General features: G+C 44.0%; 1 protein-coding gene across 10 annotated transcripts in view; it reads right to left on the reverse strand.

Annotated features, from left to right (window-relative positions):
- The window catches only part of PDGFA (platelet derived growth factor subunit A), a 34,402-nt gene extending 12,185 nt beyond the window's left edge, over nt 1-22,217 (reverse strand). For 2 of the 10 annotated variants that reach the window (XR_011803464.1, XM_027468879.3), the window contains exons 1-5: nt 21,190-22,194; nt 19,923-20,019; nt 12,397-12,501; nt 10,027-10,214; nt 2,814-2,940 (exon numbers count right to left, since the gene is read on the reverse strand). Coding sequence is in view for 6 of the 10 variants with exons in the window: in XM_027468879.3 (XP_027324680.1) it covers nt 2,814-2,940; nt 10,027-10,214; nt 12,397-12,501; nt 19,923-20,019; nt 21,190-21,252 (580 nt within the window). In the remaining 4 variants the exon portion in view is untranslated. Of the gene's footprint in view, nt 1-62; nt 177-1,190; nt 1,274-2,813; nt 2,941-3,472; nt 3,677-10,026; nt 10,215-12,396; nt 12,502-19,922; nt 20,020-21,189 lie in introns of those variants that run through there. The other 8 variants (XR_003500639.3, XR_003500640.3, XM_027468881.3 and 5 more) reach the window with 8 other exon arrangements.
- Nucleotides 22,218-24,557: the final 2,340 nt, after the last annotated feature.

Here is a 24,557-nt window from a genome sequence, read left to right on the forward strand (position 1 = left end):
AGGTCCTATCCTCTAAGTAGATGACTTAAAAAAAAAACTGTTCTGCATGAAGAGTCACTAACCTGGGACAAGAAGTTCTAAATGCTGTTTTGATTGAGTTTACATGCTCACTTTTAAAGTTGAATTTTAGAAAATCTTTGCTTCTATCATACTACTCCCAATAAATACCTGTTAATCTGAAACAGGATATGAAGTTTAGCATTTTTTAGAAAAGATACATCAGTATAAATGAAAATTGCCATTGGGAGTTTATGTGCAAAAATAGGTGCTTGAAATCAAATTCACCGTCATACAGGCGTTAGGCATATACACTGCAAAATTCAAATAATTCCCACTCCAAATACTAGAATCAATTGCAAGTACTGCAGTTTACATAATTTCAAGTCATTAAGCAATGAAAACTCTGTATTTAATTTGGAATGTGTATTGCCATCATCATACATTGCTAATATGTTGGCCAAAGGATTTCAGTCATTTTTGCATCGAGAGGGTGTTAGTTTTTCACTACACTGAAAAACTGATGAATTTTGATAAGTGACTGGCATCATCCTACTGAGACTGAACAGACCAAAAAAAAAGATCTTAATTTTCTGGGGTAAGTAGCACAGGGCCCTGCAACACAAAAATGGAATTTCTAAGCATCTTCCTTCTCAGGTAGGCAGATCAAGAGACCACCTTGGGTGCATGTACAATCAATCCCAGTTCATGCCAAAACAAGGGTTTGATGGTCATGCATATAATAATATTTACCATGTACATATGCTCAATGTTTTACAGCCAATGACTCAGAATACAACAGTTTGTAACCTGGCAATTCATTCATGCATTATTATGTGATGCTTTGACCTCAGAAATCAATAATAATGAAACAAAAGCAGAGGCAATGGAACTTGAAATTTCAGAAGCTGAAGTATTAGCACCCTCCAAAAAAATAATAAATAAATAAAAAAGAAGAAAAAAAAAAAGGCAAGAAGAGGAAGTAGCTCAAGAATGTAAGATGCTGATGGTGATGTGGAGCTTAAAAGAAAAATACCAGCAGGTAGAATTATCAAAGCCAATCAAATCTAATCTCTTTGCAGCCTTGAGGTAGCAAGTGTCAAGATTTTGAACAGTGATTAAGTTGAAGTGATGATATTTGATTAAGTTTTCCAGTACTTGTGCTATTAGGGTGTTCAGCATATAGGTCCTACCTGAATATCAAATAGTTCCAGTAGGTTTTATGTTGGTTTTAACTTTTTTCGTTTCCGTTTTTTACCTGATTCCCTAGGCCTTCCTGTTAACATAAGGGCAGGGCTGGTAAAAAGCCCTAAGGTAATGCATTTTGTTGAACACTGAAGTAATAAATACTCAAACCGTTTACATTTCAAAGAAATCTCATTATATTTTGCATTAAAGTAATAACTTTATAACGTCTGATTTGACATTCCGTTTACAAAGTAATTATACAAAAGTAAAGAAATAATAAACGAAGTTGGCATTGCATACGTCATTTCCAAGATCCATCTATAATTACTGTTACCATGCTGTATTCAACATTTGCTTTCAGCTCTGTAGTTAAGCTATTTTCAGCTCACCATCCACTTGCTGGTGCAAGTTTTGTTCCTATCAGTAATTAAATCCTAGAAAACTTTATTCTTCCATTCCAATTTTACTCCATTTTTTCACACACAATTGATCTAGCAGAACTGTTTTTTCCAAATACAGGACAGAAAAAATATCGAGCCATACACACAACAAAAATAATCACTTTAAATGTGTTTTTGTCTACTCACAACTCAACCTAGTTTTAGCTAAAACACTCAGCTTGGATTATAAATTATGTCCAATAAAAATCACAGCAGAGACCTATCTTTGCTTTTACACAAATTCTAATTCTTCTGCTCTGTACATAGCAACTGAAGTTTACATTCACTTAGACCAGGTTTATGTCTCCAAGCTAGACAGAGGCAGTACAGAAAATCCTTCCTTACCCAGACACCTATGAAATCCATCACCACTGGGCAGCTTTCCTCCTATATTTACTTGCTCTTCACTGATTCTAATCTCAGAGCTGGGTCTATTGAACCCCTAAATTCCTGGCAGAAGAAAAAGCAACTTTTGGGGTTACCTTCAACCAAAATCAGGAGAATGGGAGGCGTTCTTTTTACATATGTCAAGTCCTGCATTTATTGCACCCTAGCAAACGGATCTGAGCTAGCAATTTTAGGTGGTTTTATGAAAGTCATGTTGAAAATAAGAATTCTTCCCCACAAATCTTTCCCCATGATAATTTAAATGTTGTCTTGAGAAGGCAAACACACACTTAACCTAGCAACTGCCAATAAATTCTTGACTATATATGCATAAGAAAACAACAGGAACTGGCACTGTTGTTTCAAAACTCCTTACTTCTAAATAAAAAAAAAATATTCCTAAGTGCTTTATATTCTTTTCATTAGTATTTTCCCCAAGGTCAAGTAAATCTCAGCCTTAACCCTGTCTCCACAAAGTCTAAAAAAATTAGGCAACAGAGTTCACCAATAAACTGCAACAGGACAACCTTTAACTTAGTTAAGCAAGACTTGAATAATATCGGTCATTTACTTTTATTTAAAGGCTGACCTAATGAGAATTGATAGAATTTAAACTTCAAGTCCATACTCTTTATCCAGCACAAACTGTTCCTAATTTTGCATCTTCAACATATGGAGAAGTAGCTGGGGGCTTCTCTACTTAAGTTCACGGGAAGTAAAATTTGCTTTACATTCTTTACTAATATAAAAACAAGGTCCATATGAAATAAGCATTAATGCAAAAATAAAAGGAAAACATACCAGTTTCTTCTTCTCTATAATCTGAATTAGTATTTGATGATGTACAGGTGCATTCCATATGCTCTTCTAATCTCACCAGAACTTCTTTTAATTTTGGCTTTTTTCTAATATATTCCACTTTTGCCACCTATAAAATACGATGAGGTACGTACTGAGACACATTAACATAGTTCAGGACTGAAGACAGATAACTATATACCCCTATTTTTGAATGAAGCCAAACCCATACAAAATGTCAGCATACTAATCATTTTTTATCTTAATTGTGCATCATGTAACCATTTATTGCACTATTTGTTTACTCAAGTTCAGCACTTTGAAACAATTTTCTTTTCCCCCAAGAGATAAAACAATTTCCCATTCATTTTGTTTTGAAGTTTTAAGCAACTCAGTTTTCATGTATACCACAATAAACTTATGTAGGGATTTCAAACAGTGTTTGTTCTTGTGGACTGCTGCTTTTAGCATGCTTTTCTGTACATGTTGACCACTGTTCTTATGCTGAAGGCTAACAGTGAAGACATTAGGTTGGTTTGTAACACTTTTTATAATACGCAAACTGTTGCCTTCAAAGCCCTCTGAACGTAAAGCACCCAACTTCTTCAGAGAACCAGCATCCAAGTATCAGCTTAGAAAGCAGTAATCTCAGTCCTACTCACTTCTTGCAGGGACTGGGACTTGCTTACAAGAGCGCCCATGCATTGTTGTTAGGTCCAAGGGAACTGCCACTTGCAAACTGGATCCAGCCTTTGGCTTTATTGTGGATGGCTAGCAGGTACACTATTCCTCTCCGTTCCATCCAACAGCTTCCAACTGCATTGCTCCACTTTGGGCCAAAGCACTGGCATCCTTAAGAGAAAAGTCTGGAGGGCAAGGTAAGGTTGAAGGAAGGAGCATGCTGGAGAAGCTCTGCCTACATGGAAGTCTCCCATGTGGAGGAAACCAATGCAGAAAAAAAGAACATCGGGGTTGGGGGGACACTGAACATGAGGAAACCTGACCAGCTCGGTGTCAGCAAGCAGAAGAGGAGGCACAGCACAGGGGGCAGGAACACTGCTGGGCTGGGACGCTGAGATGGGTTGTGGGGTGCTGGGCACAGAGTTGTGCTAAGTGTCACAGGCATGATGGTCATGTCCATGCAACAGGACATACAGCATAGTGTGAGAAAAGAGGGTGTTAGACAGCGTGTAAGGGGTCAGTGTTGAGTTTACAATTGTGTCGAACACTGCATGAGTGGGTGGTAACCATTTGCTTGAAATGGAAAGCACTGAAATGAAATCATGTCTTCTCAGTCCTACTAATGATTTATCTACCATTTGACAAAAGAGGACTGCACTATGTCTGTCCCAGAAAACAAGAAGACTACATAACACAGGTATGCATTATAAATGAGATAGATGAGGGAGCAGAACAACAAGAGAGGATGGTTGCCTATAAAGAAGTTAAATGACAGAGCCAAAAACTCCAGCCCAAGCAAAACCTCCAGCTACTACCAAATAAAGCATTCACAATTACAGACTCTCCTGGTAATACTTTACTTGTGTGTTTGGTGGGGTTTTAATGCTCCAAATCAACCTTCACACTGCAAAAACCATTCCCTGGCCCTCCTAAAAATGGAACAACACTCTCACAAAACGAGAGTGGTGGCTGGAAAAAACATCACATTCCCAGTTCCCAGAAACACTCTTCTGGTTCTGTGGACAAAAAACTACCAGGGACCTCTGAATGACAGTAACAGAAGCTAGAGCAAAACCCTGGCCTTATTAAAGTCAATGGGAGATCTGCCATTGCTTGCACGGAGCCAGGATTTCAAATCCACATTTTAGTCACCACCTCTTCTGTCAACAGGATCTGGAGACTATTTTCATTTATCCAGAAAACTAAAGTTGCAGAAAGACAGATGCAGTAACTAAAATGTCCACAGTAAAAGGTATCTTCCAAAACTGTCAGATCTCCATATAAACAGATTAAGAGCTGGCCGTGACATACAAGAATGCTTTTGCTTGAAGATTAACTATGGGTTGAAGCAGCATGTTTCAAAATCTCCTATCAGAACCCAACTCCATCAAGCCTTTGAACACAAAGATTTGAAAATGTATGGTAAGACTGACTCATCTGGCATCAAAGGATGACTAATCCTTAAAATTTACAAAAACAAACAGTAATTAAGACACCTCTATCACCAGAGACAAAGAAAGAGACCCAGCAATCATGAAACACTTTTCAGATCTGCCATGCTTATTACAGCTGTTGGAATAAACCAGACTTATTGAAAATTACATGCAACAAAAATAAACTGTAATCAAGCTTTACGAAGTCTGTCCCTGTTTTGCTTTGTTGTCCAAACTGAAATATGTATGTAGTTCCTATGGCTATTTGGTATTAAACAACAGTAAAAAAAATTTAAAAAATTAAAAAAATAAAAAAGATGATGCCATGAAGAAAAGGATCATAATGAATTTAAGAAGCAGTTTAAAGTTTTTTTTGTTTTTTTTTGTTTTTTTTACTGTGCTGTAGTTAATATACAATCCAGCATACATCTCACTCCCTTGTTTCATGCTACACAAGTTAAAGGAATGACGTTTTTCAGTATGTTGTAAACATTCAAACTGAAACAGCACACAATAGAGTTAAATTGCTGTGCTTGTGTCATCTCCTAGCACCTGCTGCCAAACAGGATCTGTAATTAATGCTAATCTAAAACGATAAAGGTTGCAGGTCAGATTTTCAGTGGCTATAAACAGGGATGGCTATGCTAATAGCATGGGATTTGGCCTTCCGTTAGCATCTTTTTTCTTCTTTACATTTTTGTTCCTGGTGTTTATCTTGTGCAGTTACTATCATGAGTATTATTACCAAACTCTTTGAGATGGCCAGAAAAATATTTGGTCTCATGGAACATCATGGGAACACATAGCGCTCCTTCATGAAAGACAATATCTGGAAGTAGCAGCAGGTGGAAAGCAACACTGTAAGAAAAAGCATACAGAACACCTCTAGCACAAAGCCAGAATTTATCAAGGGCAGGAACTTGCAAGATGAGTCTCAATACAGAAAATTCCTTGTAACACAGTAAGCAGTGAAACTCATGTGGCTGACGGCTAAATAAATGATGGGAAATAAAACCAAAACAATGGCTGAATGAGGATGATTCTTGGGATTAGTTATTTCTCCCATATTAAAGCAGGTGTGTTCTGACATGATGGGGGGAAAACCTACCCTCACCTCACAACTGTGATCTTTACAGCCCTCAGGTCTGCAAGCAAGACGCAGGTCTACAGAGCACAAAGGCACCAGAAGGACTGAGCAGGGATCCTGGCAAGTCACTGTGCATTTTGTGGGACCAGAGCCGCCGCTCCAAGGACAGCAGGATGGGCACAGTGCCTTCCAGGAGACACTGTGCCAGCTGTGTGCGCCTCCCCAGCACAGGAGGGACGGGAAGCAGCAGGGAGGCCATCCGCCTCAGAGCCTGGCTGCCACCCATGCTAAAAACCCAATTAAAGATATTCACAGGGCACTCCTCCAGCAAAATCCCTAAGGGAAGCCCTGTGCACAGTTATGTAGGGTGGGGTTGGGACAGCTTTCCATGCACGGAGCCAGGGATGCAAGGTGCTGTCACTGCTGCTGGGATAAGAAAAGGCCCTGGCAGTGCCTGAGGCAGGGGCAGCCCTGTCACAGCAGCGGGTGTGCTCATAAATGCAGTCCCAATGGTGCAAGAGGCAGAGGCCACCACGGGCCATGCTGGGAAGGCCTCCAGAGGGCAGTGAGGGGGAAGCCACCTCCTATGGTGCGGTGGCCATGCTTCAGCCAGGGCACACAGCCTCGGGCCCGGGGACAGAGCCTGGGGGTCCTGCAGCAGCCCCACTGCCCCCTCAGCAGGGTACAGTCATGGCAGGTCTCCATGTCCAAGCACCCTAGGACAGAGCAGCCAGGCCTTGTCTTTTGGCAAATGACTTGGATAGCAGAGCTCTCCTCATGCTCTGAGGGCACCTCTCCCGTTTTCAGTCTTCATCTCACCTGGAACAGGGTTTCCCTTGTTTCTCCCATTCCCAAACTGACCTTTGATACCTGTCAGCTGGACCTGCCTGCCGGTCCGTTTGTGTGCTGGCAGTAATCTTCATTTAGGTCACAGCTAAATCAAAGTGCTGCTTATCCTACTGATAGAAAGAGTCACTGAGGAAAAATGTTCTTAAACCTGCATACAGCCATTTTACCTACATACATAGTTCACTCTACAAGGCCTTCTTAACCTTTTCAGGTGTTGGGCAGCTCTGCTGAACAGCTCACACTGATTTGCTGTGGTTTTGTCTGTCTCTTGAAAACCTCTCTACTTCCAAACAACAACCCAGGAGCAGTTCCTGTGTTCCCTCCCTTCTGGCTCCTTTTCTCTTGGTCTTTCTCTCATATTAATTTACTGTAGGAACTAGGTTAAATTCTTCCAAATCAGCTCAACACTGAATATTCAGAAATGGCAAAAAAAGCACGTATGGCTATGGCCCAAGGCCAAGCAGAAGGCAGAGCTGAGGTGATTTAGCTCATTTCTTAGTTTGGAAACAAGCCTTGCTGCAATCAACACTAATACTCAGCTTCACTATTCAATATTAGGAGTATAGGCAGGATTTGCTTTGTAATATTAACTGTTTTCTGCTGCCCTGACCAAAAACGTGAAGAACATCATGCTGAACATTATAAAAAAATCTCCTGGGAAGACTCAGTTCAGAACCCCACGAATAAATTAAGGTCTAGTACTTGGTAAATACTTGATCTCACTGTGCAGAAGCATCAGAATCTGCAGATGTTACTGAAACGCTTTTGCAGACAGCAGAAGAAATGGATCTGTAACAGACACCAATGACCCTCCTCACCAATCCTTGTCACCATCCCTCTATCAGAAAGACAGTAACGCAATGCCCTCCCTCCTTCCTATTGAAGTGTAACTCCCAACCAGACACTTCATTTCAATCACATTTTTGCAACATTCTATGGGTACAGCTTACTGAATAGAGATTTCTTTAGGACCAGGAGGGCTGTGCTTCCACATCCGTTACAGTGCAGGAGAAGCCTCTCTTTCACTCATCTACCCCACGAAGGGGAAACCTTAAGAGGACCAGTTTCGGGGAAGCCATGTCACCAACGCCCCTGGCTTGGAGCCTCCCTACAGCTCCAGTTCCACAAACCCATTAACAGTACACTGGGCACCTAACCAAGGCTCAGTAAAGGCAAAATGAGGACATTCCCAAACCCTGTAGCCTTTGAGTCACGTCCCCAAGAAAGGAATGCCCCATACAAGCCCCTCCAGTGCTCCTCCCACACTGCCACGGCTGTCTCTTAACCTTGACTACAGTGGCCCTCAGTGAGACAAAGAAAACACCCTTTGCTTTAGCCTGTTAGATGATGCAAACCCACTTACTGACCTTTCTGGGTGAACATTTTTCTAGTGTGAATGGGCCAGCTATGATCTCACTACCTTGTCAATGAAGAGGAAGTGGGGAAAGCCTTTTCAATGTTTAATCAAAAGAGGGCTTTTATACAGTCTGACATCAGGGGAAAATACAAGACAGCTTTCCAACCGCATTGCAGGAACAGCTGAGAAGGCTCTCCAAAACTGCTCCCCCTACCTTTCCAGAGACCCTCACTTTGGGCCAGCTACTTAATGGCATGAGCAGACATTGAGCTCTGAATGTCGGATTGGCAAAAAAAGCTCATAAAACCATTAATTATATCAAAGCTACAAGAGGATCTGACTCTGGAGGGCATAAATATGGATTCTGTTCAGAGATTTCTGGTGTGACAGTGGGGTCAGCCTACAAACCTTTACAATGAACATCCTGTTCCTGCTTGACCTCTTGTCCTTTTTCTTTCCCTTCTACTTAATGACTATTTGGAGCAGTCTTGGAGCTTGGAAAAAAAAAAAAAAAAAAAGTCCTCCAAAGCTGGCTGACGTATATTGATATTGCTGGTGGCAATATATTTACACAACCACAAAAAGCAGCTGCTCAGCTGAGCCTACTTTGAGCTTGCACCCTATTAAAATGAATGCAAATCTAAAAGCCCTAAAACCGTATCAGCAGACTGAGTGAGAGACTATGTGTGCTGAGGAAGCAGACCCAGCAATGACATCCTGCAAAGGTGCTGCCACTTGTTTTTTGAGTTTGCAACCTCAAGGCTTTTAGGGAGCCCCTGGGGACCCTGGGCAACAAGGGACTGCAACAATCAAAGATTTCTCTATTACTTGGGACAAGTTTCTTGCTTATTTGTGTGTGAAAACATTTTTCAAATGTTCAAAAAAGGAAAAGAAAAAGAAGTCCTTCTCAGATGTCTGCCTGTGTGTATGAAAAACAATGAACTGGCCCAGATGCCATTCTTTGTGTCTAAAACATACAGCACTACATGAGTTAACAGCACCTTTCTCAACGAAATCCATTCCAAACAGAGATAAGTATGTTGAGCTGGGCAATTTTATGTTCAAGAATGTGTTTGTTTTGTTTTGTTTTTTAACAAATTCTGCACTTAAAATACTCAAAGCAACATGAACTCAGAGGTTTAGCAGCATAAATGGTAAATGTAAGTCTAATCTCCTACATGCTGATGTAAATCAACATTACTTGTTTAAACACTGATAAAAATAAGAACACAGTGAAGCCTAATGAACACAAGAAATATTTCACGTAGTATTTACTGGAAAATTGCAACAGGGATTTTGTCTAATGAGTAAATACAGCATGAAGCTGTTGAGTCTTCTATCCCTGGGGTAAGATAATTTGAAACACATTTTTTCAGATCAAAAGTGTTATGTTGTCAAATATAAAAGCCCAATTTAGCCTGCATAATATTTAATTAAGAAAACAGCATTCCATACTGTGATTTATTTATTTTTTTAAGTCCAATGCCCCTTGAGTCATTTTATCTTCTTAACTTTAAGATTTGTACCATGCGAGATCATGGGAAAGACACAATCAACTTTATTTTAATTACAAAAAGAGAAAAACCTAAAGGGAATCCTGTGAAAATCAAATCCAAACCCAAGATTTTCCAATGATGATGTCATTTGAAAAGGCCCTCTGCTCATTTAAAATAGAGAGGAGCACTGTATCTGACCCTATTGCTAAGAGGATGGATAATAAAGATTCAGGTCATGCAGAACAGCCACAATACCTGAAGTTTCTAGACTTAGGCGGAGCCTCTTGGGGCTCTGCAGCCACGATCTGCTCACCTTGACGCTTCTGTGATGTATCCGTGAGGGCTGGCATTTCACGCTGCTGGTATTGCAGCAGCCAGTGCAACGTTTCACTTCCACGCAAGGTGGCCATATCAGGAAGTTGGCCGAGGTGGGATCAATCTGACTCCGAGGTATCTCGTATATAACCGTCCGTGTTTTGCAGACAGCTGGGATGGCCTCCTCTGCGAACAGAAGAAATTCACACTTCCAGGTGAACAGCTGCTCTCACCTCAGAGTGCCCAGATACTTTACACTGCCGATTTACCAGTGGCATCCTTAGCCAGGGCTAAGACAGTGCTCTCAGTTCGCACCACTTCCTGACAAGCCAGTGCCGAGTATGCCTACCACTATGCTGTGGGTGCTTCCTTACAGAAAGTCTGGACTCACTGCCAAAAACCCAGCCCTAAAATGCAAGATGACAATGGCCTGGCTCCCAACATAGCTCGGAGCACATACCACTAGATAAGGCAAGCCTGGCTCTTTAGAAGTGACAGCAAGCCAGAGGCTACTCCCGATTAGATGATCCTCCAATACAGCCTCATAATGACTGCTTAACAGCAGCTGTTATTTTACAGTATTGGGGCAATCATTGCATGCATATATTATCACACAAACATGCAATACCTGGCAAATGCCACAGCAGAAGTTGCACTGAGGATATTTTTATCACACCCAAATTGGCTGAGCTGGAAAACAACCTGCGCCAGCTTGAAACTTCTGAGTCCTGGGTTTCCACTTACACACTCTTAACATCCTCATATCAGGGAGTCTGGTCCATCTGCCATCCCCAAGAGCAGCAGCTTTTTTTTTTTTTTTTTTTTTTTTTTTCCCTAAATTGATGTTATCAAGTCTTTGTACCTGTTGGGATTTATTTGATTCGTTATTCTTTTGAATGAGGCAAAATGACAAGAGTAGCATGACTGAAGAACCTGCAGTGTAATTTTCAGCTAAACAATTTTGCTGCTGGTCTCAGGTAAGCTGAGCTTGTAGATGGCAGTTTCAGCCACATAAGCATTAAAACATGTAGCTCTCTGCCACTGCAATGCATGATTGCTGCCATGAAAACTCCAAACTAGGCATCGTTTTCAACTTAGGACTGCCTAAGAAGTCAAGCTGGTAATTTAAGCCAGTCCAGAAAATAATAGCAATCGCAGAGACTGCTTGCTTGGAGCTAAGTTCTCTGAAGACAGCTTGGATTTTTTTGCCTTTCAGTGGAAGGAGTGATAGCTTTGGGTCATATGGGGCAGGGAATTGGAATGCTGCCTGCGCTTCTTCAGTTACTCCTGAAGCACAAGAAGTTCAGGCCTGGCCTGCACCTGTAACATGAAAATCTAGGCTTGGTTTTCAAAGAGGTACATTCTGGTCATCTAAATAGACTGAAAAATTATTCTCAATCCCCAGTGCCATGAACTCAAGAAAATTAAAGGATCCAATAATGCAAGATAGTTGGCAACTCCTACAAGTTATTGAGCATATCCAGTTCCCACTGACTTTTATGGGGATGCATTCAACACCTTGCAGAGCAGGGTGCCAAGTGTAGCAGACTGTTTCAGAACCGCTGTTCTCTAGAGGCATTCAATGTGACACGCGCGCTTGCCAATTCACACTGCAAATCCATGTTGACAGCATGCTGTGCTATCTACTGCGTACAACCAGAGCTTAAAGTTAGAATATATTGACTCGGAATAACCCATAATAGATAAGAACATGGATATTTTCTGCCTTTGACTAGAATGGTAAAACAGTCAGATCTAATCAGATGAACAAGCTTTGCTTATAAAACATGTTCTAAAATTCCTCAGCATCTCTTTAATTTGGTATTTGGACTTTCTTGGATCACCATCATTAGTATTTAAATAGAAAAAAATTCCCTGTAAACATGCCTGGTGCCCTACACAATGATGGAAATCAATGCCCTAGCATTTCCATCAATGGCTTTTAATTTGGGGGATAAACTGTTTTTTTCTTTTGAATAAAGAGTCAAGCTGTTTCCTTTTGTGGAGCTTCTGTACTGAAAACTCTACCAACTGTTGATGTTTTTTAAAGCACACTGCTGTAGTTGTTCCCCACACTATGAATTATACATTGAATATCGCAGCATTTTCTAACTAAGGTCTAGCTTTCTAACATGCTGCAACAAGAAAGTGAATGTAAAGAATTCGTGCTTGTCTGTCTCCTATGGACATCCTCCAGAAGACAGCTTCTCAGGCAACAGCTCGTTTTGTGCAGAAAGAAAGACAGAAGCTAGAAATGGCCTTTTTTTCCTTTGTGTGTGTCACATTTTTCCAGTGAAATGTCCTGCTTGGCTGACCAAAAGCAACCCCTCTGCTTTTACTCCCTAAGTACAAATAGCTTGTTTCTTACCAATGCTTCTTTTTCTGCGAATGGGCACAGGACGATTCTCTTGCACATGTTTAGCAGAATGAACACTATAAGACCTCAAGTTTGTTTCTGAAACATCATCATATCCTGAAAGAGGAAACAAAATATTAAACTTCAGCTATTTTATTAGCCTGAATGTTGTTACAGTACTGTTACATACATATAAAACTGCTGTTCATATGCACAAGACCAAATCCTTCTGTATTTAGTCTAACATAATTCCTATCAGTGCAATTGCAAGGGTATAAGGCAGGGAAGACATAAACATGAAATGTCATGTACAAGCATGCACAACATAATTCTAATATCCATTTTACTGGAAGCCCCCAGAAACAGTGCGTAGTCTGTGACACAGAACCGTATCTAAAGTAAAACAGTTGCATTTTTATGTGAAAGGCATAGTAAAGCTTTTCTTACTGGAAAGGTGTAGAAATAAGAACAATAATATTTCATAGGAAATATTTATTTTGAGAAGTTTTTTGAAGTTCTGGCATGAGGCTACAGTAGAAAATATGGTATTACACACCCAACGGCAACAATGCTGCCTCTGTAATTTTTCTCTTGCTTAGTTTTCAGGACTGTACTAGGACAGAATCAAAAGCAAAAAGTAACTAGCATGGGTTTCCTTTTAGCCTCTCTGTTGCAGAACAAATCCCCTGTGAAGTATCCTAACCTTTGGAGGGGCATCTGAAGCTACTGCAAACTCTGGGACTGCATCCAGGCTTGTCTTGTTCCCTAAATAAGCCTACCACATGGGTTAAAGGGCCATGAGAAAAAGCAAAGATGGAAAACTTGGCATTTCATTTATCATTAAAAAAAAAAAAATAAAATAACTGCTCCAACTATTTGGTTTTGTTAAGTGAAGCAGTCCAGGTCGTGTCCCATGCAGTGGGGTTCTGAAAACGGCAAGCACAATCTGCAAACAAGGGATCAGGAAGATATAAGCAGACTGAGGACTGCATGCAGATTCCAGTAAAGCAAAACTAAGACTTTTAGCACTCTGCCGCTTGGAGTGCCCTCTATAATGTCACTGGAGAGTTTCAAGGTTTCACTGCTGGTTCCAAAGAAAACTGTGATGTACACCAAAAAAATGTAAATGGTTATTACAGCGTACTCAATTACCCTCTCTACATGCTACCAACAGCCTACACTCCTCTGTCTTCTGCACTGTCATGCTCCCTGCTTCTTGTTCTCTTTGCATGCACAGTCGACTGCGACTCTGTAACTTGCTTTATTCTTTACTTTATTAGAAACACACATCGTAAAGGGCACACTCTGCAAATAAACCAGCTCTTTTCCTCTTCCCTCCAAGAAATCCTGCCCTAAACAGCATGCAACTTGTGAAATCACCTGCAGAGCCCGGTAAAACAAGAAGACAGTGACATCTTCAGCACCTTGAAAAGAGCTCTGTGCCTCAAGGTGTATTTTCACTCTTTGGAAAATACTGTCATAGTTAGCTAAAACAAGATGAAACAGGAGTTCCAAGACATAGCGCCAGGAGCACCCATTGGTCCTGTTTTCCTCATCAGCAGGCCAGATCCTTGTCTGAAGTAAGTCATTGTGAAATCCAGTTTCTATCTACCCAAATAAGTAGGCTCCATCTTCCTACACTGAGTGCTTGCTTCTCATTGATTTTGAGGGGAAAGTTTGGAACCTAACAGATTAGCTGACTGCAAGCCTTATTTGCAGTCCCAGTTCTGTAACGTAGCGCAGCAATGACTAATGCATTTTATTTCTGCTTTTATTGTACCCCATACTCCACAAAACTCATCTGTGGGGTAAATAAAAAAGCTTGCCAGAGATCCCACAGGAAGTTTGCAACTGAGCGGGGGAGCGGAGCCAGGTCTCCTGCATCCCATTCCAATGGCACCGGGCCATCCACCTGACCCCAAACGGTGTTATGCAAAATGAGGATCCGTTCTGATCTTCCTCCAGCCCTTTTCCGCTCCCTAACACTCAGCCACCCAACACCTTAATACTGACCTCCTTCTTGGCAAGTTCAGATAGTCACGACCTCTCCCTCACTTTGAGGCAATGAAGTGATACTCAAAAGAAAGCATCAGAAATTTTGCTCAGTGTAAGATCCCAGCTAAGCTCTGAGCAAGAAGCATCTCTGTCTGCATGCAAACGGTGTTTAAAAAAGATTAAACACAAAACTAATGCCGTTAATCCTGAGTGCTTGGTGGGCACAGCCATCTCGCTGAAAAGAGAAACTGCCAATGATGCCAGCCTGAGCCACGGGTCCTAATGCCTTATTCAACACGCTGGCATAGTTCCCTTTTAACATGACTGATTTCTTGCTGTCTTGTTTAAAGGAACTGGTAAGACTAAAGGAATAGTATGATCAGCTAACCAATATGTTTAGCCATGTGCTTATATCTAACTGCTCAACTCAGCTGCAATTAGCCATACTCTATCATTATGTTTATAAAGAAAAATGACATGTCGAGGAGCATGTGTTGCTTATAAGATGATTTCTAAGGTGAAGAAGGCCTCTGGCTCATACTGTATCTCACTGTCTCACTACATATCTTAGGCATGTATATTATTTCATAAGTTCATGTCTCGTTGTGGGGGTTAAAAAAGAGATCTACACAGCTAGCGCGGCAGACTGCAAAACACGTTCCAGTTAAACCTCGATGCATTATGCAACGCAAATTGTATTATTTCTATCGCCAAAGCATTGATGTTGTTTTGTTGGTTTTTTTTATAATAAACAGAATTATGGAGCAAATGGTTGGTGTCAGACAACACTATCATGCTAAGGCACTTGGTCTTCTTTGATCCCCACAGGCATTTGGAAGTAATTCCACTTCCTAATGAAGTCAAAGGGAAAATCACTGCACTTCAAGAGATCTTGAAGTCAACAGGAGTCTTGCCCGAGCAGGGCTGAAAAATCAGAAAGTCAGTTTTGAAATCCACACTTGTCTCTGGATGTGTGGCTAGAAGACTTTATTTTACTTCATTAGAACAATGATGCTACAATAATTACAAATAGCTCTCTCTAGTTTGACTTTAAAGAAGCCTGATACCTAATTTACAATCTGGCAGAAGGTTTCCTCAACAAATCATGTCTTAATTTGCATCATTTTTTCCCACCACTGTACTGACTTAGGAACATGAAATTGCAGGATAAGGTGTTTCAGCTCTTAGCAAAGTAAATGGGAATTTATGGGTGCTTAGCACCAAACAAAATGAGGCTTAGAGCAGAAAGCTTAGAAACGGATGATTCTTAGTTTAGAAATTGAACACTGCTTGTCACTAAGTGAAGATGGAGGACGCTGCATGGAGCCAGATGAATGCAGCTCTTTTTAAATGTTTTAATAATAAAAAAATGTTTTCATGGCAGCTGATCAAGAAATTTCTCTGTAATCTTTTATGTACTGACAACATATCAATGATGGGTAGAAAAACTCTTGCAATGAGCCTTGGTCAATCCATTAGTGTAGCTGAAATTGTTCTTTTTTGCCAGATTGGCATTTTTCCACTAGGTCATGGAGTATAAATCACAGAGTTCCTGTGACATCCTGCCAATATGTGATTACTCTTCTCCCAAAAAAAGCATGTGGAAAGCATCCTAAGACTACTGTTACTTTATATTTATCATTTTACATTTTCACATTGCCATCTCCTTCCCAAACAACTTTACGTGTGAGGTACAATCCCCAGTGTACGCAGCCTTAACGCAAACCCTTCTAGATGTCACTTTGATGTACATCCAAAAAGTATAGGTCCAAGACTTCTAGTACCAACAGCAGCAGCTTAGGAAATTCTCATTATCTCTTTTTCCAGGAATTCAGTGCAAGGTACAATAAAGTGAAATGGTCTGTCTTACAAATCGGTCCTAGAGCCAGAAAGCCCAAGGCAATGTCAATCTGTTTGTTTGATCTTCTTTCTGGCTGATGCAAAATATGCCCTTCTGACATCCAAATGCAGAGATAGATGTCATTAAGTTTTCAACTTTGATCTATTAAAGGAAATATAAGTAGCAGCCTGCAAGATCCTGTTTTGTTTAGTTGTGTTTTTTTTTTCCCCTTTACCTAGATGTGATCAACCAACTGTAAAGGAGGAGGAGTATTCCCTCTATCTGTTTCAGGGAAACACAGGACACACATGGCAGATGCCCGCCTCTCATAATGTTTAAGAGGTGCAAGGAAAGTTAACACATGGTATTGTAATGTCTTCAATTTACATGCCACACCAAAAGCCACAAAGTCAACAGAAGGTTTTCCAATAGATTGAGCTCTGGGATGCAGACATCTAACACTGTTCCATGAATGCATACTGTTAATTTAGAAGTTTCTCCACCTAACAAAAAGCTGCTCTGCTAGTTCTTAATCACAGGCCATTAAATTCACATGGCCTAAGGTGACCCTGCGGTTGATGCCCTTAAACCATGCAATGAAACACACTCAGCCCTGCGTTTCCCCACGCAGGGAGATGACTGGGGGAAAGTCTGTTCCCAGCGGGAGGCAAACATAATAGGTGATGAAATGAACTCTACCTCCCACAGGACAGATGGGAGAGGTGAAGCGCGATGAGAAAAACCACACTGCTAAGCCAAAAGAACTTTCAGAGGCGGAATATAGGAAGTGCCCCCGTTTCGGTGATTTCGTCTGTTAGTAGTAAAACTGTACTCTGCACGCTACAGCTGCCTACTTCCTGGGATCGTGCATGCTTTCTGTTTTAAATAGGGTCAGCGTCTGCTCTCCGTCATGCCAATGAAACCCCATTGCTGACTAAGGATCCCAGTCGCAGCAAATTAACGTAGAAGCCTGTTTTCTGATATAAACGGAGCATTTTCATGTTGTCTTTACTGTGATTTCTTCTTGAATCGGACACGCGGCACTGGGCTCTGACAAATTGGCCTGGATTTTCTTTTTTCTGAAAACAATGATAAGCTCCATGTTGGGTAGTGTTTTTCTTTAAGTAATATGCCAGATGGTCTGGGGGTGTGGTTTCTAATTTTATGAAGGGGGTTATCAGTCATCTCTGTGCTACAATATAGCGACCAAATCTGTCAGAATAGAAGAAAAACCTGCCCACTCTGACTTACAAAACTTACTTTCCCAATTAAAAATATATGCTTTGCATTGCAGAAAAGAAAATGACTGTTCTTCCTTCATTTTCCACAAGATTCTGCCTTGTTACTCAAGAATATCAGACATTTTCTGCATGCATGCCTGATCCTGCAAGCTCTTCCCTTACAAGATCATTCTTAATTCTCAAGTCCACCCACTGAGTTTAAACAGGGCTACTCGCATGCAGAAGGACTGGCAACACCATGCACTAAAATGAAGGAGAAAATAATTAGTGGAGTGTTTTTATTCTGATCCCCGGGTTAAATCAGTATATGCTATTCAACAGAAATACATCTACTGTACAAGCCCTCACTGAAGTAACCCTTCCTTAAATGCAATTGCAGCCCTAAGGAAATATGTTTCAGAAGTATCATCTTATCAGTGACAAGTAGAAAACGTTTGATTTGCTAATCCAAGCTAATATTAAATATAGTAAACAGGCCTGATCCTGTTTACTGAAGAAAACATGGAAATTTCAATGTTCGATTAGTCACTCTGATAAACCCTTAGTAAGAATTACTCATGACAGTAAAGACTGCAGGACTGTGCCCAGATAACATAAATGTAGATAGCAAAGAGTGAGTAGTTACTGTCTGTGAGGATCCAATCCTGCCTGCACAGCTCCGGATGAGGCTTAGCAAGCATGGAAACTGAGCACTCACACAAGCAAGAACAGGGTGAAAGGCTGAAAATTTTATTTTTAAATATTGTTTTGAGTTCATGTCTTAAGGCATTACTGTTTCATGTTGAAATAGTAAAATATGTATGTCTTGTTTCTCTAATGGTTTCTAAACTGACAAATTGCACAGAAACTGCGAAATGAAATGGTAAACTTGCGGCTGACCTCTTCAATTTTTGGTCATGCATCCTCTGATGATATTTGCCACAACGTAAACAATTATTTTCTGAAATAAATTTCCTCCGCTACCTCCACTAATTTATTTAGCTACAGCCGTTGCTTCACTTGTCTGCTTGATTCTCTTGCAATGGAGCCATGTGAACCTTGCAAGTGGTATTTAAAAATGAAGCATGTGCTTGTTACACTGGGGTATTTGAAAAAAAAGAATGTATTCTGGTAGCTACAGTATAGTGAATCAAGTGCAGAAAAAACATGCAGTATTTTAAAATCCTGGTCTTCAGATCCAGCCCTTCTGCAACAACAGCCAAGCCTTCCACTGAGTTCACTGGGAAAAAGATTTTAGCAGTAGTGCACTTGTCTGGTCCAAAACAGTCTTCTGTGGGGAAATATGTATTGCATACCCCTTCCCTGTTGTGAAAGCTTCTTTAATTGCAGTGATGATGAAGCACTGCTCTCCAAAAATATTAAACCAATGCCAACAGATCTGGTAATTAGTAATTGGCCTCTATGGTAAAGTATTGTGCAAGAAAGAAATATTCCCATTTTCAGTGTAATAAGAAACTGTTTGCTCCCTAATCACATGAAAATTGAAAGCCATGTTTGTAAAACATCTTCCTAGTGCCTTTCTGCTCATTAATACAGAATTATACTAAAAGCAGTGAGTTAAACTCTAGAAGGATCCTGCAATGCTGAATGAAGGTGATTGAACCTGGCACTGACTTTACAAAAATACACAGCATATGGTTTAAAAGGAGATGGCCTAGTACCAACGCAAGCAAGAACTCATTCATTTTTCTCCATGTTTGTTCTTCAGAAAGATGCAGGTTTCCCTTGGGCACATCAAAGGTGCCGGGTTTATCCCCTCTCAACTAAGGCAAGAAATCGCCAGGAACAAAGTGCATCAAGTGAAACCAAACGATAAGAAGCCGAGTAATACAGCGCTTCTCGGTCTGATTTACTGCTGCAATGATCTGTTTGAACTGCACGTTCTCACTACACCCATTTGCATGCCTAATGATGCAGAAAATAACCCTGCGCTGTTTTCTTTTGGAAAAAGTGTATTTGTCAGGGTTAGCTTCATACGCAGGTTCCTGTTTAAAATCAGCGTGGACGGTTTATTTTCCTTTTAATAAAGCCCAGCGCTTGAAGAGACATTACTTCATTCATAAATATTGTTTCAAATATTTTAAATACCTCTAGGACAGTAGTTTAAAGATAACAGAGCAATGCGAGAGCAACAACAAACCTTAAGGAAATTCTTCTCCGCTGAGAGACGGAGAGGTCTGAAAACACAGAGGGTCACTAGGTCCCTCTCCACCCTGAACCCCCCGAAGTTTTCATTCCCAATCTTGCCCCCTTGGCCGCCGCCTCCCTTTGAAATGAAGCTCCCCTGCCCAGGGCAGCCTGGCTCTGGAGGCCGGGTCCCCGCACGAGTCTCGTCCCCGAGGCGAGGCTGCCCGGAGCAGCGAGAGGCGTGCGGGGCGCTGCGCCGTGGCCGCCCGCGGTGCCTTCCCCCCGGGGCGGCGGCGGCCGACGGCGCGGAAGGAAGGAGGACGGGACTAATTTACCTACGGAGTCAATCTCCAGGAGGCGCTGCAAGTCGCGGATGCTGTGGATCTCGCTGTGCGCCAGCCGCTCGATCAGCTCTTGCGGGATCTCGGCCTCCTTCAAAGACACACACACACACCGCGGGTCACCGCGCAGCCCCGCGGATCGGGCGCCGCGGGGATGGGGATGGAGGGGTCGGGGTTTTTAGGAGGGTGCGGGCTGCTTGCAGGACGCGTTTGGGAGAAGCAAGGGGGAAAAAATCATCCCCTCCCCACCTCCGTTCCGCAGGCTGCCGGAGCGCGCCCCGCCGCCCCCGCTTGCGCGCCCGCGGGGGTTGCGCGCCCCTCGCTGAACTGCGCCACGGCTCGGCACGGCTCCGGTCTGCCGGGGAACCGGGCTCCGTGCCCGCCGGGGGTACGCCGCTTTTCCCCGAGCCCCCCTTCTCCAGCCGCTGGAAACCCGCCCGCGCAGCCTGCTGCCGAAGTTTGCCCGAGCGGGCGTAAAGTTCACAGCGGGGCCGGGCTCCCCCAGGCCGGGAGAGGGGTCCCGAGGGGCTCCTGCATCCCACCGGCGGCTCCCGGTGCCCAACGGCCCCGGTCCCAAAAAGTTACAGTCGTCGTCCCCCGCCCCCCCCCCCCCGCAGCGCCCAGCACCGTGCTTGTCCCCCCGGGGGCCACCTGTAGCAAGCCCCAGCCGCGGCTCCGCGCCCCCGGGAGCACCGATCCGACGGCAGGCCGCCCCCCTGCCTCTGCCCCCCAGCTTTGGGCGAGCTTCAGAAGCGGGGAGCGGTGTCCCGGGGGGTCCCTCACCCCACTTGTGCCCGCGGCACTAACGGTGCCCGCGGCCGGCTGCGTGCAGCGCTGTGCGCCGCGGGGGCGGCCGCTGCCGGGCGGCTCCGCGAAACCGCTCTGTTTGCAAATAACCGCAGCCCGCCTGCACCGCAGGGGAGACAGAATATATCACATCCATGCATGCGTATATATGGAGATTATTGGGGTTTTTAGGCGCAGCCGGCGGCTCAGGAGCGGAATGCACGGTCATTCCCACTTCGCCGTTGGCATGCGGGAAATGGCAACTTGCTTTCGGCCTCAGCTGGGCAGGGGCTCGAGCAGAAGCAGGGGCAGGGGTTGGAGCAGGGGCAGGGCGCGGAGATGCCCGCGGAGCCCCGCGGCCATGTGCGCAGCCCGCTGCGCCCCCCTGCCCTCCTCCGACGCCGGCTTCCCCCCGAGCCCCGGCTGCGGTGTCCCCGGGGGAGCCCCGAGCACGCAGCGAGCCGCTCTCACCCACCTCGCAGAAGGTGAAGGACAGGTAGCCAAAACCTATCAGCAAAACGCAAGCCCAGGTCCTCATCGCGGTCTGGTGCACTTTAGACACGGAGGGAAGGCAACGCTGATGGAGAGGAGCTGCAGGCCGGCTCCTGCCGCGCAGAAATTCAGTACCATCCCTCAGGGGAAAGGCAGCGGGGTGGCTCGGGGGTCCTCCGCATCCAGGCTTGGGGTCGGGGCTTGCCTCGGGGCGGCGGGGGTTTTAATTACGGCGCTGCCGCTGTTTGTAGGTTCCCCTCGCTACGGGAGCGTGGCCGCGCTCTCCTTGCTGCTGCTCTCGCTCGCTCTTCTTGGCTCTTAGGACTAGACCAGCCGGTACTTCTGCATATTTGCTTAGATCAGACCAAAGTGAAACCCAAGGAGTCGATCCGGAGCGCAGCCGAAACGCCCATCACCTGGCTGGGGCGGCTCGCCCCCCTGGCGGCGGGCGGCGCTGGGGCCCGCCTCCCCGGCCTCCGGCTCAGCGCCGGGACTGATGGGCTGCTCGATTTGCCGGCTTCTTGCCCCCCCCTTTCCCCTGCCGGGCTGACCTCCACCCTCTCCCCCTTTAGCAAAAAGGGAAAAAAAAAAAAAAAAAAAAAAAAAGAAAAATCTTTATTGGTACGGGTGGAAACGGTTCTCTTGCTGAGAATGGTCCCGCTTCCCTCCCCGGCTTGGGGGCAGGTTAAAAATGGTAATTAATTATGAATAATTGCAGTGATAAATCGGAGCAATATTGCAAGATCTCGCGGGCTGCCTCAGTGCAGCTCCTTCCCCACTTTGTACGGGAGAAAAAAAGAGGAGGAGGGAGAAGGAAGGAAAAAAAATTATATATATATATATATATATATGCAAGAAGGTTTAAATCCCAAGGGGATCGGAGACGAACTGCAACTCCTGGCGGAGGGAGGATTCCCGGGCTCGCTGCGAAGCGGTGGCCTGTCTGGAGCGTGGCTGAGCGGAGGAGCAGCATATAGGGCTCCCTCCCTGCCATGCGCCTCCCCCGTCCCTCCTCCCGGTACTCCCGGCACCAAACCCACAAACAACAAGTAGTGGGGGTGCCGCCAGCTGCAGCCCCTGCGCGCACGGCGAGAGGGGCTCTGCCCACATACGGGAAAAAAAAAAAAAAAGGAAAAAAGGAAAGGAAAATTAAAAAAAAAAAAAAAAGGAAAAAGAAAAGCCAGCGAGGGGCTGGGGGGCCGGGGAGGGGAGGAGAGGGGAGCGGGGCAGCCTGCCCGCCGCCCCGGCCCTCTGCGGCACTGGGGCGGGGGAGCCGGGAGGGCTGGGAGCTGCTGCGCAACAGCCGCCCTGCAACCTTACGGGATCCACCTTGTGCCCCTGCCTTTTATATAAGGCGGAAGAGATCGCCATGATCACGGAGGGTTTGAGGGTGTTTTTTTTTTCCCATCGTTAATTACTCGGTTTTGGCGGTGGGGGGAGAGCTCGCCGTTTGCCGAAGGGGAGGGGCAGCGCGGCTGCGGGTTGTGTTTTTTTTTTTTTTTATTATTATTCTGATTTTTTACGCAGCTATTGCAGCGCAGCCTTCGTCGCAAAGGAAAGAGCCCCCCTCCTCCCCCAAATAAAAAATAATTAAAAAAATAATACTAATAAAAGCAGCGGGCGCCCTCCGCCCTGCGGCACCCGGCTGCGGCATGCGCGGGCGCGGGGCTCCCCTCCGCGGCCGCGGAGCCGCTGCACCCCGGGGCTCCGCCGCAGCCGACCCCGGAGCCCCCCCCCCCGTCCCTGCAGCCCACCGGGGGCACGGCGGCCGGAGCCGGGCGGTGGCAGGTGGGGCTCCTCCCGCATCCTTCCCTCCCTCCCTCCCCGCCGCCCCGGCGAGCAAATGCCCCCTTTTCCCCGGCGCGGATTGGCACAAGGTGCCTGCTGCACCCTGACATCTCCCTGAACTCATTGTGATTTAAATACCAGCCCTTTCTCATCTAAACAAAGCATCTTAATAGCAGATGCAAAGAATTCAGCTCATCTGAAAATCCAATAGCATTTAAGTGGATTAACTGCAATAACACAACTGAGGAGTGATACTATCCTTCATGGAAGACAATAGACTGTAAATGCACAGCCAGGGAGACTTATCCTTTCATCTCTGAATTTCCTTCAGCATTTCAAAAGCGAATGCTTTCTAGAAGCCCTGAAGGGGTTTGCACGCTACTGGCTTGGACATGCTTCTAGGAAACAACCTGTGCTTTAATGGGCACTTTGCAATTGCATAGAAGTTCCCACCAAAACAGAAGTGGCCTTTCAAGTACGTTTAATTCTCTCTCATGATGTCATGTAGACTTACAGGGTGGTCTCCAGGACCACAAGGGGGGGAAGAAAAAGGTGGGGGTTGAAAAGAGAGAAAAGGAAAAGAGATGTAAAAGATTTGGAAGCACTTTAAAAAGGGGATTTTTTTTTTTTTTTTAAAGGAAAATGCTGAGCCAGTGTGCAGCCATTCTCAACTGCCTCCTGATAAATAACGAGAGATGATCCCAGTGCCACACTGCAGCAGACCCATCCGGGCAGCCGGAGGCAGATGGGGCAGGTCACTCTGGTTGTTGCCATCACTTTCATATGTGATGGCACTTTAGTATATCACAGATGTAAAAGGTGATGGCTTTAGCTTAAAAAAAAAAAAAAAAAAGAGTCTCATCTGCACTTATCATTAGCTTGGGTAAAAGAAAAAACTCTTATGGTCTGTGTTGTCATAGTAATAAAAATAATAATTACCAAACAGTGAAATAGATTCTGACAGTACTGGTCTCACTAAGCAGTTTCTTCTTTCCTTCCTCCTTTTGCTGGCTGGTGTGTCTGGGATCACAAGTGCTGGGTATTTTGTAGGTATTTTGTATATTTGTAGCTTTTCCAAGTGGCAACTCTCTGTTAAAGCCAATGTAGCGATAGCTCCTACTTTATCTGGTGTTAAAAAAATCTATGCAGTTTTGATTTTTCTTGCATTCCCCTCATTTTATGAGAAACACTGCATCAGCATCTTTTTTAAATCTGTCATTGTGGAGCTCAGATAAGCATCTCTCCTCTGGGTCGAGTTACACTTGGAGTAGCTTTTAACATTAGGCTGTTTATATGGATCATTGCAAATATTTGATAATAACGCAAAATATGTAAGATCCCCGAAGAGACCAAAGACCGGGGAACACAAATAAAATTCACACGGAATCTGCACACAACTTTGTGCTTGGGTTGTCTGCCTGGTTATGAAACACATCTTCTCCTTGCCTTTTGTTGGATATAAAAATGTATTCATGCCAAGCAAGTCGGAAGAGTCCTCACAAGCGTGCAAAGCTATGTAAAAAGCATCATACTCTCTACTTCTCTACTTCTGCATGACAATTT

The sequence above is a fragment of the Anas platyrhynchos genome, chromosome 15 (genome assembly GCF_047663525.1).
Source record: "Anas platyrhynchos isolate ZD024472 breed Pekin duck chromosome 15, IASCAAS_PekinDuck_T2T, whole genome shotgun sequence".
In the NCBI taxonomy this organism is placed as follows: domain Eukaryota; kingdom Metazoa; phylum Chordata; class Aves; order Anseriformes; family Anatidae; genus Anas; species Anas platyrhynchos.